The 17,517-nt window shown below is 44.1% G+C and overlaps 2 protein-coding genes across 6 annotated transcripts; one reads left to right on the top strand and one right to left on the bottom strand.

The window, feature by feature from the left end:
• Positions 1-104: 104 nt before the first annotated feature.
• trip6 (thyroid hormone receptor interactor 6) lies at positions 105-8,147 on the bottom strand. 4 transcript variants are annotated; one of them, XM_080875503.1, is made up of 11 exons: positions 7,955-8,147; positions 7,561-7,607; positions 5,511-5,727; positions 4,300-4,403; positions 4,090-4,203; positions 3,380-3,970; positions 3,170-3,266; positions 2,892-3,061; positions 2,602-2,780; positions 2,367-2,487; positions 105-1,915 (listed from the first exon to the last, which is right to left on the bottom strand). In XM_080875503.1, the coding sequence occupies exons 3-11, from the start codon at positions 5,716-5,718 to the stop codon at positions 1,784-1,786; spliced, it is 1,716 nt and encodes a 571-aa protein (XP_080731629.1). In that variant the 5' UTR covers positions 5,719-5,727; positions 7,561-7,607; positions 7,955-8,147; the 3' UTR covers positions 105-1,783. The 4 variants fall into 4 exon arrangements, with proteins under 4 accessions (XP_080731629.1, XP_080731632.1, XP_080731630.1 ...); XM_080875506.1 differs by having other exon boundaries at positions 3,170-3,263; XM_080875504.1 differs by lacking the exon at positions 7,955-8,147 and adding an exon at positions 7,706-7,849.
• A 4,554-nt stretch (positions 8,148-12,701) lies between these two features.
• bcl6b (BCL6B transcription repressor) lies at positions 12,702-17,062 on the top strand. Of its 2 annotated transcripts, none has more exons than XM_080880073.1 (12): positions 12,702-12,859; positions 13,158-13,235; positions 13,344-13,570; positions 13,884-14,132; positions 14,222-14,356; positions 14,557-14,749; positions 14,838-15,040; positions 15,125-15,231; positions 15,329-15,424; positions 15,520-15,650; positions 15,932-16,069; positions 16,164-17,062. In XM_080880073.1, exons 3-12 carry the CDS (start codon positions 13,350-13,352, stop codon positions 16,302-16,304), a joined length of 1,614 nt encoding a protein of 537 aa, XP_080736199.1. In that variant the 5' UTR covers positions 12,702-12,859; positions 13,158-13,235; positions 13,344-13,349; the 3' UTR covers positions 16,305-17,062. The 2 variants fall into 2 exon arrangements, with proteins under 2 accessions (XP_080736199.1, XP_080736198.1); XM_080880072.1 differs by having other exon boundaries at positions 15,326-15,424.
• Positions 17,063-17,517: the final 455 nt, after the last annotated feature.

Here is a 17,517-nt window from a genome sequence, read left to right as displayed (position 1 = left end):
CGTGAATCAGTGTGTTGAGTGAGTTGCGAGCACTGTGAAATGTTTAAAAAAAACAAAACAGATTAGCACATCACGAGATAAATGAAGAGATGCCGACGACTGGAGCGTTTTAAAGTGATCGTGTTGTGTCACCGAAACAAAAGCAGAATTCACAGAAACACACAAACACAAAAACAGTTTCAAACCAGGACAGTTATGGAGCTGAATGACATCCTTGAGGTAAGGCTTTCACATTTCTAGCCCTTTAAGTTAAACACGTACAAAATGCGGACGGAGAGACAAGAGGTTAAACACAGTTATAACAAATACTGCAGCTCCAAAGGCTCAGAGTATGACTACTTTGCCTCCATAAATGAAGACTTGTAATCGAAAACAAAAAAAATCCATTTAAGGGGGATAAACAAAGTCATCACCTTAAAAGAAAGGGGACCCTATCATGCTTTTCTTTACTTCTTTATTTCCAATTACTGTGCTAAACTGTAGGTGATGTCATAGAGTAGGCTTAATCATAAGCACATAAGCCACCTGCTGGTCTAACCATTTGTTTGTGAGGGGCAGCCAATCAGAAGAGAGCTGGTTTTAAAAGAAGGGGAGGTGCAAAACAGCTCAGACAGAGACAGCAACTTTTTGATTATTTCAGACTGAATCATTGCAAAGCTGCTCTACTTGAGTTCAAAATTACAGCACAACAGGTCCCCTTTAAATTCAGCACTCATTACCCCCTAACGGTGCCTTCACACCAAACGAGAAACACAAGTTTTGCTAATCCATAAGTCATCTGCCCCTTTAAACAGATTATCACTTTTAAATGCTTTTTTCCTTTTTAACGTTTCCCCAAATGGCACATTAAACAAAATCTTTACAAGAGGCTTTGAGCTTTTGCACACCAGGATGCCTCGTAAGTGAGCCACACCCTGTTTTCCATTAGACAAAGTGAGTTTGACTTCATTGCACCGTCATTTTCAATGTAACATGTCAAGTATCAAACAAACAAGCATCGAACAAAGATTGTGTTTCGTAGACATTCAAAAATGGCAAAAAAAGAGAGAAAAGAGTCTTATTACAAGTTGTGAGTAAGCGACTAGTAACATGATGCTGTAATGCTGAGAAGCGTGACAAAGAATCTGTCCTAACAAATCTCGTTCTAAAGAAAAATAAGCTGTTGGCTGTCAAACTGCTACACATTCTTATCGTCTACATTTCCTGCTCTATCAGGCTACGTCACCGCACTGCACTACAGGCTACACGCGTTCCACAACAACCCGCAGCAGATTCACTCAAACCCACCTGTTATGTACAATCACAGTTGATTTTGTGTGCTTTTAATATGCATTTCGACGCAAAACGCTGCCTACTCTCTAGCCTGGTTCAGACAAACCATAATCCTGATTATCACGCGTGTCCCTTATCTGGAAAAAAATCCTTATTTTCAGATTGAAATCTGTAACGTCCGTGTGTGCTTTCATTGTCTTTGAAAGTGTTAACAATAAAATAAAATGACATGTGCAAGGAATATGTGGGCAGTACCGGAGTGGATGAATGATAAAGTGGAGCCCAAGCTGCCTGCAGGTCAGGCCACTGTCGTACAAACGCTGAGTTAAACATTACAAACGATGTACCAAAGAGTAAAGGAAATGAAGCGGGAGAAGCCGAACACCAGTGAGGAGGAAGTAAAAGTAACGATTTTCTACCGACACTGTGAGTGAACAAGCTGCTATCAATAATGTGCCGGCTGTCCGTGGATCTGTGAGGCCGGGAGCGAAGAGGTTCAGGTAGAGATTTGTTAGCAGTCGGTGGAGATTTTGGCCGAGAGGTCCTGGATGCGGCGTGCGCTGCAGCTCTTGCACAGGATGTGGCCGTCCAGCGGGTAACAGCCTCGACCGTCGCCTTCAGACGACAGCAGGAGACCACATTCCTGACGAAAAGAGGCACTCGGGTCACTTCAGATAAACGCTCACAAGGACTGCCGAGTTTTGTGTTTTGAACTCTTCGTCAACTATGATGAACTTCACACTTTGATCAGCAAGTCCACATTTAGATTCCCCAGATTACTGTGATTGATTTATGTCAACACACTGAGCTGTTTCCACCTAAACCTGCAGTTTAGAGATTAGCAACGCCATGCTGATGTTTATTGACTACTTTATTCTCACAAGAGAGTTCACTGTGTTAATTATATGTAATGTTTAATGTAACCAGGCTTTCTCCTGCCTTGGAAAGGCGCCAGAATTGAGGCTGTTACTCCATTTCCCTGAAACTGATCCCTTTTCCTCTTATTTTTAAATAATTTATTCTCAGAAAAAAGGGAATTCATAAAGCTTTTCCTCGATATACGCCAAGAGATCTGCTTGATTGGGAAAGCTCACCTCACAAACGTAACAATTAACATGGAAGCTGCGGTCCAGGGCTACAATCCTGACGGTCTCCTCCTGCCCCGGCTCGGGCATGATGGGCTCCCCACACACCGAGCAGCGCGGCGCGTACTTCCTGTCAGACACAACAAGCATCCAAGCTCAGAGTTAGTTTAAGCACCTCTGTCTCGGCCTCAGTTCACAGTCGCAGCCTGCAAACGCTGTTTAGCTCGCACAGTTCAGCGATTACCTGTGAAAGTCCTCTATGCAGTGTATCTGAGACGTGGCGTCCACTGTGAAGGGCACGCCGTCCAAACAGCAGTTACAAATGACACACGTGAAGCAGCGAGGGTGGTAGGCTTTCCCCATGGCTCGCAGGATGCGGTCCAGAATGGGTTTGGAGCACTTTGAGCAGCGCTCTAGTGTGCTCTTAAGAAAAACAGATGGAAATAAAAACAGGGTTGAGAGAGGACCACTGAAAGACGAGGGAGAGCAAATCTCTCCGGTTTGAGGAAATATGAAAACAGCTCATTCACGTACGATGTAACAGCTCTCGCAGTAACTCTTCTTGTCGAGAGCGTAGAAGGGTTGTCCTCGCAGACGTGCGTGGCAGGTGATACACGTGAAACACTCCACGTGGAAAACCTGCTCCATGGCGATGCAGCCGCTGCCATCGCCGACCACGTTGTCTCCGCAGCGGGCGCAGCGACCTGAAGGTCGGCATGGAAACGGACAAGAAAAAAGTCATTAAGATGAGCTTTCCTCTTAAACTATTTTTAGATTTATTGCTGTGATGTGCCACTAGTAACAACTGATACCAAAATAGTCCTCAGCAGGCGGGTGGTTCATATCATACACCAGCTTCTTGGTGAGCCGATCCAGCTCTTCCTCAGGCCTGGGCGTTGCTGCCCCCTGCTGGAGGAAAGAGGACACATGAATCACACAAAGTTTATTTGATTTTTCAGAACACCTGGACCACAAATCAATTTGTGTTTGTTGTATGAAAAAAATAGAAGTTTCGTTTCTACCTTGCTCGACTGATAACCTGGACCCTGTGCGGCTCCCGACCCACTCTGATTATTTTCCATCGCTCTCTTAGACACAGGAAGCTGGTTAACTCTTCCTCCAGACCCTGAGCCGCTCCCCTTATACCCCCCCTCAGAGTGCATCTCCTGAACCTGTGAGCCGGGATGTGGAGGGTACCAGCCCTGGGGAGCAGTTTGAGTCTGGGGCGGGGGTCGTGACACGTGCTGGCGAGGAGGAGGCGGAGTGTATGCCTGTTCAGCTTGCCTCCCTGTCTGAGAGTAGGTGACTGGCTGCGCTGTCTTGACCTGGACGCTGAACCTGGGCCCCGTAGGAGTGGACGCTGTGGTGTAGGAGGCTGGGACGGGCTGAGGGTAAGGTTTAGGGGTAGAAGTGGTGTAGTAGTCCTGCTGGTGGGAGGTGGAGTACTGAGGTGTCTGATGCTCATTGGGGTAGGGAGGTGCTGGGTGGTATTGGCTCTGGGGATGAGGGTTGTAGCTCATGGATGGGCGACCCTGAGGAGGGGCAGCGCTCTGGTGTGCAGGCTTGTAGTGATCCGCTGAGAGGTATTTGTTGTAAGGCACGTTGTCATAGAGCTGTGGGGAGGCGGAGAATTAATAAACAGGCAAATAAAGAGAGATATCAACATTATTCATTGTTTAATTTATCAATTAAGTACATGTAAATCATTTTGAGCTAATCAAGCTTGCCGTACTTGAGTGCTGGAGTCCTGCGGGTGGCTGTCCAGATCAGCCAACATACTGGTGAGGGAGTCAATTTCAGCATCGATTTTGGAGTGGTAGCTTGCTGGCTTCTCTGGGCCACGATGCTAACACCAGAACAGCATAAGAAACCTGTCAGCTGGTTCTGAAACCCTTCAAATCTTTAGTTTCTTGTAGGCAAAGCTACTGACATGTCCACTCACCATCATCTCGTAGCTGTCCATGTGAGGGCTCCAACTGCGGTCTTCTTTAGGACCGTGTGGAGACGGGTAATAGTGATCACCAGATGAATGATGCATGGGTCCACCTAATGTTTTAGAGAACAGATATTGGAAATGAATCCAAAACCGTCTTTTTAAAGCACAACATCACAAAGCCGATCTTCACTAAAGAGATTCGCTCTGACATTCATGCGATGCATCGCTGGTTGCTGAAACACTCGTTCTACCCACGTTAACCACGAGAGATCTTTCAGTCATGATTCTAATATGAGTAAGAAACGCTACAGGCCTGAATCTGTTTCCAATTAAACAAAAATCAAAAAAGTGAAGAGTCAGTATTCCAGCATAGCCACATCCGATTTGTTTCTATCAGACTTTTAGTCACTTACTTCTAAATATTCTCATTGTTTTACCCCTGAAATACACCAGTGTTTCAGGAGTGTCCCCAGTGGATCTCTCCTCTGTATCACTTAAGAATACCACGGCTTACTTTTTCTAAATGGAGGCAAAAGATACAGGGAGGAGTCACCTCAAGGCACTTCATTCTTTAAGGTAAAGACCCTACAATCAAACCCCTAATGAGGAAGCAACTGGCGACAGTGGGAAGGAAAAACGTCCTTTTAACAGGAAGCAACCTCCGTCAGAGCCAGGCTCAGGGAGGGACAGCCATCTTCTACAATCGATTGGGGAAAGAAAAGAAAAAAAGGACATCGCTGGGAGAAAGACGTCAGGACACAGGAACAGGATAAAGAATCTGGTCAATTTTCAAAATAAAAGACCTTGCTTCGACCACAATCTCCGCTTCTAAAACTCTGACGATGTGATATGACACCATGTAAAAAGGATAGAAGAAAACAGGGTCACAGCCACACACTCGGTGTATTTCAGAGGTCAGCAGAAACTTTTACAAATTCAAAAAACTTGCTTTTTGACATTTAATACTAAAAAGACTTCGGTAAACAAACTTTATTTGTGACTGCTAGAGCCTTCCTAAATATAACTGCTACAGGAAGGGATCATCATTATTCAGTCTAACATCTGCACATCAGTAGCAGAGGATGGATATCATGCAGAGTTTATAGAGTTTTAGGATTTTACAGCTCCTTTCTCCTGATTGTAACATAAAAACATCGGTGAGTTGAGTTTCAGATGCTTTCAGGACGATACAGCCGCGTGCCGAGCAGCCTTCTTACCTGTGGGCCCAGTTGCCATGTACCTGTTGGCCATCCCTCCTCCTCCTCCTCCATTCTGATCGTAAGGACCATATTTTGGTCTGAAATCAGGCGTGCCCTTCTTCATAGGGGCTCGATAGATTGCTCCACCAGCAGAGTGGGACATCTGGGGGGCGGCTCGCTCTGGGCTGTCCAGAGTCCTCGGTGGCAGCCAGGTGGGACCGGACATGGCAGGTGTCTGAGGTGATGCAAACATTTATGTCACATTTTTCTGTACATAAAAGTTCATTAATACAATATGACTGATACGTGCTTTTAACCTGTAACAATAATAAGAAAATTGACTTTAACCTCCTGGTATTTTTTTCATGCTTTTAGGCTTAATTCGTGTATTCGAGCTCAGCTGTGGCTGTTTTGCACATTTATGCCGGAGGTAACCAATGGAAACTAAGGGATGCTTCAGACTTTGTTTCCTATGGCAACGGGCACACACGGCTTGAACAATGGGCTTCTGGTTGAAGAGCAGGAAGAGAGAAGCTGGACTGCAGGGCTCGGGGATTTCCAGCAGGATTGCACACGCCTGAAAACATGTGCGAGTGTGTTTTTGTGCGTTTCACGACACAAACGGTGACGGAAAAGATCGCCAGCACACCCGTTCACACACACAGATGTACAGTGACATAAACAGGTGCAAATCTGCAGCTACCCCTCGTCTGTTTATCCGCCACAATAGTTATTGTCTTTTCATGTTTACACACCAGTATCATTTATTTCCAAATGAAGCTGGGAGAAAAACACGGCAGGAAATGTTGTACCGTGATATGCATCTGTATACGCATAAACACCTGGCTCATAACAATATACTATGTATTCTCAGGACAAGCTCACAGCTGAGCTGAAAAAGTGCCGACTTGCACGTGAGGGGCGTAAAGCCGCTCCTGTTACATAAGAAAAAAAAAACATCTGGCATGTTTTACTGTTATCTGTATTGTGTATTTTTGAGCAAATATGACTGTAATAACACTGAGGCCAGACAGATTTCAGGCCATCACTTTGGTGTCTGCGCTTTCATCATTTTACAGAATACAAATATAGCTGACTCATCAAACTTTACAGACAACATAAAACAAGAGCAAGCACATATGAATGCAAGCTATGGACACAAAGCTAAAATGGACTGAGAGGCACAGCGAATCACAGCTACGTACTGTCAGAGTGGAGAAATTAATAGCCCACTCAGACTGATTGTATGTGGGTCGTGTGGCCATCATAAGAGGATTATACTGACGGATGAGAAGATGAGGTAGTCACACAGAAAAACAATTCCCAAACATTAGATTTAAGCTTTTACCCCTCTCCCCCTTCATTATATTAAGATTTGGAGTCATTTATCAATAAACCACACAATGTCAGGGTGGACTTTACATGATAATACACACTGACCACGTGGAAGAAAGAGTGACCCAACACCTCCACTGACCACCCGTTTTAACACCCCCTGTCTGAATCCGGATGAGCACACACTCAAATCCCAGGATCCAGAACAGGAAATTAATCCCATCTGTTATATCACTTAGACCGTCTTGTTACCTCTTCGTGTGGAGTGAAACACAAAGCTAAATGTGTGAGCTGGGCTGGGCTGTACGGGAGGCGCAGCAACCCGTGAAATGTCAAAGTTGATGCTGACTGCAGCAAGAAGCGTGAAGGAAACGGGAACAGAGGCACAGGACATCCGGGATTTTTGGAAAATCGAAATGAAATGCACTGGAAGCACTTTAGTAACACACAATATTAAAAGAATAACAGATTAAATTTTAATTTAATCTGTTATTTATTTCTAATTTTAATAACAGGTCGTTATTTTGTAACATTTACGCTTTTATTCTGAAGCTCGCTGCTCTGTTTGCGTTAACTCATCTGACAGAGTGTCGCCTGAAAAGGTGGCGATCTGTGCTAAACGGAGTAAGAGGAAGACAAAATGACTGAAGTCATACCGGGAAACGTTTTTTGTAAATATGTATACATTTTATTTTGTGCTATATAACACGAACGGCATCAGATCGTCTCCTACCTTTCACAGTACCGTTACAGAGAGCCTCCTCTCTCCTTCGGTGTCATCTAAAAATCCAGAAACACAGCAGGATAGTGAGGAAACAAGCAGGCGCATCACAGATACACGAGCGACATGTTTGTTCTGCTTTTTTGCGCTCACTAACATTTTTCTTCTCTCGTGAAAGACAAACTGCTCAGCTGCTCGTCCAAAACTGTCCTCCGTACCCCACACATGTGAAAACACACAGCATTTTAAGCGCTCCAAACCGGGGCTAACCGGCCGTGATTAACTTTAGTAACAGCCTTGTTTACTAGCCTGTTTTGAACTCGAGCAAAGCTCGTGCCTCTCCCTCGGGCTAACTTCAGCCGAACAGGAAACAAAGCAGCCAGCCAAAACGCACCACGACACATACCGTGTGAAATGAGCCACACCAACACGACCTACGCCTCCATCCAAACGCTCCCAGGCCGGGGAAAGTTGTCCCGGAGAAACTTTCCTTCTGCTTCGGCGTGGCTAACCTACTTTGTCCCGGATCCAGAGGCCTTTAGCAGCAGCAGCGGCGGCCGCAGATCCTCACTGCATTCCCACCGTGTGACGTCGTTGCTGCGCGCGTGTACGTGCGCGCGCACGGAGACGTGGGGGGGTCCGTCACATCTACAGGCTGCCCCCCCCCCAAAGAATACACTCAAAACTCCAACATAACACAGATACCAGACTGCTAAGTTTGAACAGAATAACCCCACATGTGTAATTACACCAGTATATGGATTATATTAAGTCTGAGACCGCCACTGAGCTCTGCTTCCCTTTGGACAAGGTGGGAAAGTCATGTGTTTCAGCACCCGAAACATTACCACCAGCTATAACAGGCCAGCTTTAGTAAAACAGAGAAGCTCAGTAGATTACTATAAAATAATATGACCAGAATTCTCCAAAAAGGTGACTATGGTAAAAATTATACAAACCAAAATGTCTTGACGCATGCTCAATCATCCAGCTAAAGAAAACACAGAAAGTTGGGGAAAGTGGGTTAAAAAATGGCACAATTAAGCAGATATTGTATTATCATTTAGGGTAGTTTTTCCTGTGCACAACAAAGTTTTTTGGTCCCTCATAAACATGAAACAATCATTTTATGGTTTAATAACAGCGCTTGTGCTGACAGGTTTGGGCAAAACCTGATACCCGATGTTGTTATCTCAACATGATCGTGTGTGTGGACCAAAGACCGTGACATTCAGCACTCATTTGCCTTTGTTTTGCGTGTGGGCTCGTTATCGTGTTGCAGCACGAGAACTGTCAACATAGAGTTGGGTGAAGAGAGTAGGATAGGGTGAAGGTGATTCAGTACTGGTGTCCAGCTCCAGACTTGATTAGCACTATGTTTCATTTTGGGTCTAATACATTACAGTTTCATTCTGTCTCTTGTTTATCTGCACACTTCTGTCACTGTCACAAATGCCAAACTTGGATTAATCAGTAAACAGGAACTTTTTTCCCAGGTAGCCGCTGTAAATAGCCACCATATGACCTTGTTCGATGACTCTTGCTTTTCCTCGTTTGAGTTCACTCTTAGGCAACCTCCTTCTAGAGCAACTTTTTCTCGCTTAAGCATTGCACTTTTTAAAAATCTTTTTTGAAACAAATCATTTGCACCGAGGCTGCTTCTTCATCTCTCACTGAAAAAAACTTGATCTTGTTATCGATCTTCTGATGGTGGTGTGCACAATAACACTTTGGAAACAAATGATCTAGTCTCAAAGTGTTTCAGAGTGTCAGGCTAGCCACTAGTTCACTCTGAGGAAGCACCTCTTTGGCAAACATAGCTCTGATGCCATGTTTGCCAACTTACCACTGATACTAAGCCCTTGGATTGGTTCCATCTGAAGGATACCACTCATGCAGATTGGATTGTCTATTGTCAACAAAAAAGGCAATTAAACATTGTATTTTTGTATTATTGTACGGTCTTTACTTTATAATATAAAGCACCTTGAGGCAACTGTTGCTATGATGTAGCATTGTATAAATAAAATTGAACTGAATTGAAAAGACAATTATACTATTTATTCCAATGTATTCTATTTATTCTACATATTCACTCGCTTCTTTTCCACCACACATACACACACAGACACACACACAGCCGTTAATATGGAGGTCAAGTACTAGTTCTATCAAGCTTCATCAAATCATGAGATTTGGGTCAGCTGCCCATCTCCCTTCGCTCTCCCTCTTCCTCCTCATACTCCACCCAGCACAGTGTTGGAGGCACATGGCTCTTTCCTCAAGGCACTGCTTCAAAGGAAGGGTTTCATATCATTTATTTTTCATTTCCCACTCTATCTCTGCCAATAAGCGGACAAACAACCAGAGCTGCTCCCTGGGATCTCCCTGCTTCCTTGTCCCGCTCCTCCTCCTCTAGCTCTATGCTGTTTGCCCTTATATGGCCATAGAGCTCTGTAATCACAGGCAGTTTGGGTTGATCTCTGTTATTGTTACAGGAGTTATCAACACTTTGGCACCAACTGGTGGATTTGAAGTCAAAGCATGGCTTCAGTCCATACATTATCAGATAAACAATATGGTCCTGTCCAGGCAACCAGGAAATCACAAAACAAGGGGAAGCTCTTCATTTGAGAAGTGCAGAAGGTCCATTTGGGACTTTATTTTGATGTTAAATATTAACAACTCTGCATTTTATCAAAACAGGGCCAGTGGGTCGCTGATGGGCATTGACAGATGGGGCAAGATGCAGGAAGTCACAATGAGCGTTGCCCAGTCTTGCCAGCGGGACAGACTCAATGGCTTCCGGCCATTGGTGAACCCGTTTAGTAATGTTCTCACTTTTCCTCAACCGCCCCCCTCATCCGTTCTTCTCACAATGCCTGGAAGTAGCCTAGACCTACATCTCCTTCTCTGTTTTCTTAACCGTTGTGTTCCTTTATGGTTTTTCCTTCTTTTTTTTTTTTCAAAGCACACAATTGATCTGAGCTCCATCCAAACAAATAAAAGCACAAGAGCACACACAAACACTCAACGTCCCATGCAAACATCTTACTTCCGATTCACCTTTTCAAAGGATTCATATGAAAATGGGTTTGCGTTTGATTTTGAAATCATCTTTTAGACACTGAATTGTAGGGAAAATATTTTATTAAAGGCTTATCAAACCTGAAAAAGCTAATTAATTGAATGCGTTTGTTCAGTGGGACTCCCAGTGATTTCAGACTTATATCCAAAAGAGTTGCAAAGTAATAAATTGTAAAACAGCATGCCAAAAAAAATTACACATACAAAATATCCATACTTATCTGTGTCCTTTTATTGCCATCTACATTATCACTGGAAACTCCCACATAATATGCAATAAAGTCATCACTGGAAATAAAAAACTACATTTTTACTTAATATAAATTTGTGCACTCGACTTAATCTTCTTTAGTTCGCTTACTTATATTGAGTTAAACGGGTATTGAGGATCACAGCTGTATAAATTTGTTTTATTTAATAATTTGCACTTCAGTAAGGAAAACATCTGCAATTTCTATCACAAGGAGTGTGGTGCAGTGCATGGGCCATAGTGTGTTATATGGGGCACAATGCGGTGTATGGGGCACAGTACAACATATAGGGCATAAATATACGCAATATATAGAGCATGCAGTGTTTAGAGTACGCTGTGCTGTATCAAACTGTGTAACAGTGTAACAAAAACTCTGTAAACTCTATGCCTAATAATCTTTATTACTATTAAATAAATTCTTGTTAAATGTTTTCCCCTTTAAGACATATCAAGCCTGCAAAACTCTGAGAACATGTAGTCTAGTTAACCGAGTCACTTTAAATTCATCAAAAGTAATCATTTAAGTTTGAGCAGTATTTTGTTTCTCTTGTAGATCTCATCCTGCACTGAATCCTACATCTGTTTTTCATTTTAGAGGAACATTTCCAAGCTTCACCTCAACATTACACAGTATAGCTGAATCAGAGCACTTCTAAGAAGTCAACCTTGAAGATTTTTTTCTTCACCTTCCTCATGGTCTCCTGTAAAATGCTCTGATGTGGAGGAAACACAGTTCATAGTTCACGTTAGCTGTGACTCAGTTAACTGTACTGTGTGTGATTCTCTGTGAACCTGAGGCTGTGCTAAAGATGGGGCAGCTTTCCGCTAATCATTTTTAAAAAAAAATATATTCATAACCTCTAAAGCCTTTGTCCCCTCACTTCATTAACACCTCCCAGCCCCCAACCCAGGTCTCCATATCTCTTCCCTTATCTCCTGCTTGCTTTATTATTGACGGATGTCCTGCGCGGGCGGGTTTTTTTATCCACGTCTCTGAGCAGCTTTGCAGGATGCATAATAAGTTTGTGCATGTTTGTGTGTATGTGTGAGGAAGTTCCTGCACATCTGTCGGCTGCATTTCTCTCAGTCAGGGTTGGGTAGGGGTTGTTTTTCAGTGTGGAGAAGGTGTCTCCCATTTATAATGATCAATTTTGTCTCGCTTCCTTCCTTTTGGTCCTCATAACACGTAGCCTTTGCTCTGAGGCATCAAGCCAGAAGCTTCCGGATAGTGTTGTGAAGTACTTATAAATGCCCATTATACTGACCTGGTTGACTCAACAATGACAGTTTGTATTTGAATGGGAGTATTTATTATAAATGATGGGCATCATCATAGGTTATGAGAGCTTGCGCATAAAATTATTAGCAGAATTTGTAAAAATGTTTAAAAAAAAATCATCCTTTAAAAAGGTGAAAGCATAACTTGTTTATTCAACAATAAGTTGGTGCTCCAGCTTCCTGTCAAGCAGTTTCCTCTGTCCAGGAGAGAGGTGAAGGGCAGGAAAGCGTTGGTGGGGGATGTTCTCTGGCTTACCCCTGGATAGTCAGACACGTACTGCATGTCCCCAAAGGTCCTTACATATATTTTTTTAACATGGCACAAAAACACACGATGCTTTTCCTGCTATTAGTTTGTACAGACCTAGGGGGGAGTTTAGAAAAACTAATAGACCACTAAAAATACTTAGAGCCTGGAGCCTGAGCCATGCAGGGCTTTTTCCTGCGTTGTTTCCAGTGTGCGCGTGGGCCCATTGAGGAAAGAGGAAATGAGCTGCCCTGGTTGTAAGGGGGCTTCCTGAATGATATTATAAAGAGCTCCCTCCCTTCAACCTCTCCTCACAGTGTTGCTCAGAGCAAGCGGAGGCTGTCGGTGATCCCTTTGCTCCACATCTTTGACCGTGGACTGAACACTGAGCCAAAGGGGTTTGACGTCAGTGCAGTGCACGCTAATTCTCGTCCCTGCTGGTCGGGGTAAGGTGGAAATACTGATTGTTTCGCTTTTTTAAAAATGATTTGCCTAACTGTCGCTTTCTTAGATTAACTTTTTTATTTTTATGTAGAACTGTTAATAATCTTAATCTTCTTTAAACAACCCTTGAAGTACACTAAATAGGTGATTTATCTACAGAAAATTCTGGTAAACTCTTAGTTTTTAAAAGTGCACGCTGCTGCTGTTTGATTCATATTCATGTCGATTTAAAAACGTAACACTGTAAAGTTGAATATGCAAATGGGATTAAATTAGTATTTCTTTTTTCCCCACTCAAAGGTACGAGTAGGGAGCTGGTCTCACCTAACGGATGTGTCTGGGACACTCCAGTATATTTATTATTTCAGTTACACACAGGTAAGTGTCTGTTATGCATCTTACATAGAAAGGATATTTGTGCAATCATTAAAAAAATCATGAAAATTATGTACAATGCCTCATTGTTTTACTTATAATGCCTTAAAGATTCAGATGAGCACGATGGAAGCTCTGGAGGGATATCGGGCCGACAGAGGGCAGAGCATGAGGGCTGCGGCCCCAGCTGAAGGATATGTGAAGGAGTTCACTCGCCACTCCAATGATGTGCTGCTGAACCTGAATGAACTCCGACATCGGAGCATCCTGACTGACACCACCCTGATCGTTGGCAACGTGCACCTGCAGGCACACTGTGCTGTGCTCGTGGCCTGCAGGTTGGTGGACAAACCAGTCCTTTTGTGGTCAGAATTTAGGAGCAATATCTTCTTTAATCTTCTTCTACTGCAAAAATAATCCGAGTGGTACATCTTGCACCTCTTTCTATGCCTGACTCATAGTTGGTTTTGTCTTTCTAATTTTGTTTCATTCATCATAAGCTCCTGTTTCCTTCCACTTAGTACATCCATTGTTTTTTTCTTCCCACTCCCTTTCTCCCCATTTCTTCCCTTAAAAGCACTGCAGATAGTTTTTTATACGAGAACTGCATGTCTTACTTTAAGTTGTTTTTGCTTTCTCCTCTCTTCTCAGTGGTTTCTTCTACTCGCTGTATTCACGCCGTGCATTGCTACAGGGGCGTGGTGGGAGCGGGGAGCAGCTCATGACTGTGTCTCTCCCCACCACACTGGACCCCTCTAGCGTCTCCCTGCTGCTAGACTTCATGTACACCTCCCGCCTCCCTCTGACACCGAGCATTGTCTCCGGGGTGTTGGCTGTGGCTGTCTACCTGCAGATGGACCACGTGGCTGAGACCTGCCGGGATTTCATGCAGCTGCACTGGTGAGGGCCATGAAAGAACACGTGCTGTTCACAGCTTGGAAGAGATAGTGTATTAAACTGGATCAAATTTCATGTGCAATCTTTTGCAGCATGGAGAATAGGACAGTCAGACACCTCCAGTTGGAGCTGGACTCCAGGGTGTCCGTACCCTCTGTATCTCCCAAAGGAGGGGACTTGCCTACTCAAGGACCCCTGCGATTACTGCCAACAGCAGCAGCAACCCGGTAAGAAGGTCTAGTGTGAAACTGAATAATTAAATGTATAGTTGATATCCCGGATGACTTTTTTTGCGCGGCTCCTACTTTTCAAAGTTGTTTATCACTTTGAGCCGTTGTTTGCACAATGCCAGACGTGCTTTGGTTTGCGCTCCTTTGTCCTTTGACGGGTTTAGCTCATTACAGCGCTTCCTTTGTTTTTCCTGCAGGGTCCCTGTGGTGACTGGGGGCTCTCTCAAGCCAGGGGCTTTCCCCAGCTGTCAGCCCAGGTCAACAGAGCTGAAAGGAGACCCTGAGTCACCTCTCATGGCCAGCCCGACTTTGTCTCCAAGCAGCCCCACCCGCTCCAGCTGCCAACCAAGTTCTCCTGCTGCATCTGAGACCTGCAACAAAAACCTTGTGGTATGTCTCAGGAAAAGTATTTGATTTGTAGGGTTTTGGGGAGCTCGTGCAGCACTTGTATAACTGATGTTCTGTCTGTTTTCCCCAGAGTGATGCCAAAGCCACACCAGACCCGAAGGCCTGCAACTGGAAGAAGTACAAGTACATTGTCCTCAACCCTCTCTGTGCTGCCAGTGCAGTGAAAGTCGAGGAGATGGAGGAACCCCAAAATCAAGCATCACCCACTGATGACTCAACACCAAACGCACCAACAGAGGCGTGGTCTGGAGAAGTGCCCGGTCAGATTGATAGGTAAACTGGATAACAACAATGAAAAGACAGAGAAAACAGAAAGTTTGTAAGGGTTTCTAAAATCTTTGACCCTCTCTTCCTCAGACAGGGGCAGGCCTCCTGCTACGAGGGTTCTGGCCGAGCCCCTCCCCTCAGGCCATCACCCTCTGAGGACCACCCAACTGTGCCCACCTCTAACAAGGAGGGACATGGTAGGTATAAACAGCACTTTTAAAATCTTCCACTGGTGCTATTATAAGATTTTATTTTTAACTATTTTCCTGAAATCGCACTCTTCTCACCCAGAAGCCGCCCATCTCAATCATCACCAAGTTAAGCGTGAAAGCTACTACACGCCCTATTCCTTCTCTGGCAGCCTTCAAGGACCCAAACCTGCCTGCTCAAGTGAGACTTAAAAAAAAGTTTAAATTTACTTTCCTGTTCTGCATGCAGTTCAGAAGTGAACAACAAACATGTAACAATGACCTCTGGGTCTGCAGGTGACAAGCCATACCGCTGTAACGTGTGTGCAGCTCAGTTCAACCGACCAGCCAACCTGAAGACTCACTCCCGGATTCACTCCGGAGAGAAGCCTTACCGCTGTGACACCTGCGGGGCACGGTTTGTTCAGGTGAGGGTCAAATGACTGCGTGAAAAGACTTCTCAGAAATAACACAGATGTTAGCCACACTAGATACTGGTGTGTTTTCTTTATCTCCAGCAGTATCAGACTGGTTCATGTAGACTAGTTGAGTTCCAGTTTCTCGTTAACTCTTCTAGTTGCTCGCAAAATTTGAAAATGTGGAGCGAGTGTAGATGGCTACAGCTCTTCCTCGAGGCCTGCCTTATTTGATGTTTGCATGCTTTATTTTGCACCTCTCAACCTGTTTGTGTGGTCTGCCCCGGTGTTAGGTTGCCCACCTCAGGGCCCACGTGTTGATTCACACTGGGGAGAAGCCTTACCCCTGCAACACCTGCGGCACCCGCTTCCGCCACCTGCAGACGCTGAAGAGTCACCTGCGGATCCACACCGGAGAGAAGCCTTACAGCGTAAGCTACCTGTGGCACACGTAATCGCAGCATCAAGAGCATTGTCCTGTCATGTTCATGACGTCTAATGAATGAACGCTCTGTGTTTTTCCAGTGCGAGAAGTGTGACCTGCACTTCCGACACAAGAGCCAGCTGCGCCTGCACCTGCGCCAGAAGCACGGGGCCGTCACAAACACCAAGATCCGCTACAAAGTGCTGACTGAGCCCTACCAGCCTATCCTGCAGGCCTGCTGAGGAGGATCACTAATCGCACCTCAATGATCTGAATCTGTCAGAATGTGAAATTTGGCTCATTAACTCACTTGTCAGTTGCAAAATTGTTAGCATCTCGTCTTGAATAGAGGCAACAACAAACAATAAATGAATGAAAAAATACAAATAGGTTACACATGGAGTAAGAGACAGTCATTTCTACAAAGCTGTTGGTTGAGGTTTGGTGAGGTTGTGCTTTAATAATACACGATTGAGACGATTAAAGAATGTTTTGCTTGAGGGTTTGCGAAGAAGTGTAAAGAAGGGGACAGGGTATGGAGCGAAAGGTAAAGTCGTACAAGTGTTGTGCATTTGTGTGCATATTGAATTGTAAAGAAATGTGTGCGTGTGAGCAGATTGAAGGAAAGATAAAGCAAGTTTTGTGAAGCAGATGTGATCAGATTTGGTGTAAATTAGAACAGACGTGGGGTTTTTCAGTTTCAAGTTACCGAAGCTTCTTTGTCTGATGTGTATTTAACTTTGATTTATCTTAACCCGATGGCCCGGCGCCTGTGTAACTTTAAAGAAAAAAGTAAAACTATGTGCTTTTCCAGTCCAAGCAGGCAAAGGACTTTTGTATCATGCTGAACAAAAAGTGAAGAAATCAAATGATGTTTGCTAAACTTTTAAACAAGACAACTCAAATAAAAATGTAATATTACTAAATCTGTATTTGTGAGAGGTAATTTGCTGGACAAAGATGGTTTTGTACAATTTAAATTAAATAACTTTTATATTAATTGGAAACGTGATCTTTGGTGTGTCATAGTGTATATATTGTATTTTAAAGAACTCAAGGTCAAGTGACTTTATTGTCATCCCAACCATGTGCAGTGGTGCAGTACACAGTGAAATGAGACGACGTTCCTCCAAGACCGTGGTGCTACATATGACTCATCCCCTGAATGACTAAAACTACTTTTGTCATAATGGCTCGCCCAGGGGGCAGCGCCACATGTTTGATGTGGTAGAGTGCCCTTCCTGACACAATCCCGAGGGATCTATATCTCATCCCGGGATCAAACTGGAGATCTTGTTGCTTGTTAGGCGAATGTGTAAACAACTGGATAACTAAAACAACTTATTTTCAGGCTCTCTGCGCCTTCAGCCTTTCACCTCCTTTGATTTTCTTCCTCCCATTAGGAAACTCTTTTTACCCATGAATCACATCTTCTGCTCAGTAAAATTATCCCCC

This window comes from Rhamphochromis sp. 'chilingali' (assembly GCF_963969265.1).
Source record: "Rhamphochromis sp. 'chilingali' genome assembly, chromosome: 1".
In the NCBI taxonomy this organism is placed as follows: Eukaryota; Metazoa; Chordata; class Actinopteri; order Cichliformes; family Cichlidae; genus Rhamphochromis; species Rhamphochromis sp. 'chilingali'.
Note: the sequence above shows the minus strand (reverse complement) of the source record. Positions and strands in the feature narration are given on the sequence as shown.

Coding starts and splice junctions, on each gene's coding strand:
- trip6 (XM_080875503.1), bottom strand. CDS start 5,718: ATGTCCGGTCCCACCTGGCTGCCACCGAGGACTCTGGACAGCCCAGAG. Junction 2,781..2,891: donor ACTGCGAGAGCTGTTACATC/GTACGTGAATGA, acceptor GTTTTTCTTAAG/AGCACACTAGAGCGCTGCTC. Junction 2,488..2,601: donor TGCATAGAGGACTTTCACAG/GTAATCGCTGAA, acceptor TGTGTCTGACAG/GAAGTACGCGCCGCGCTGCT.
- bcl6b (XM_080880072.1), top strand. CDS start 13,350: ATGAGCACGATGGAAGCTCTGGAGGGATATCGGGCCGACAGAGGGCAG. Junction 15,232..15,325: donor CTCTAACAAGGAGGGACATG/GTAGGTATAAAC, acceptor CTTCTCACCCAG/AAGCCGCCCATCTCAATCAT. Junction 15,651..15,931: donor GCGGGGCACGGTTTGTTCAG/GTGAGGGTCAAA, acceptor CCCCGGTGTTAG/GTTGCCCACCTCAGGGCCCA.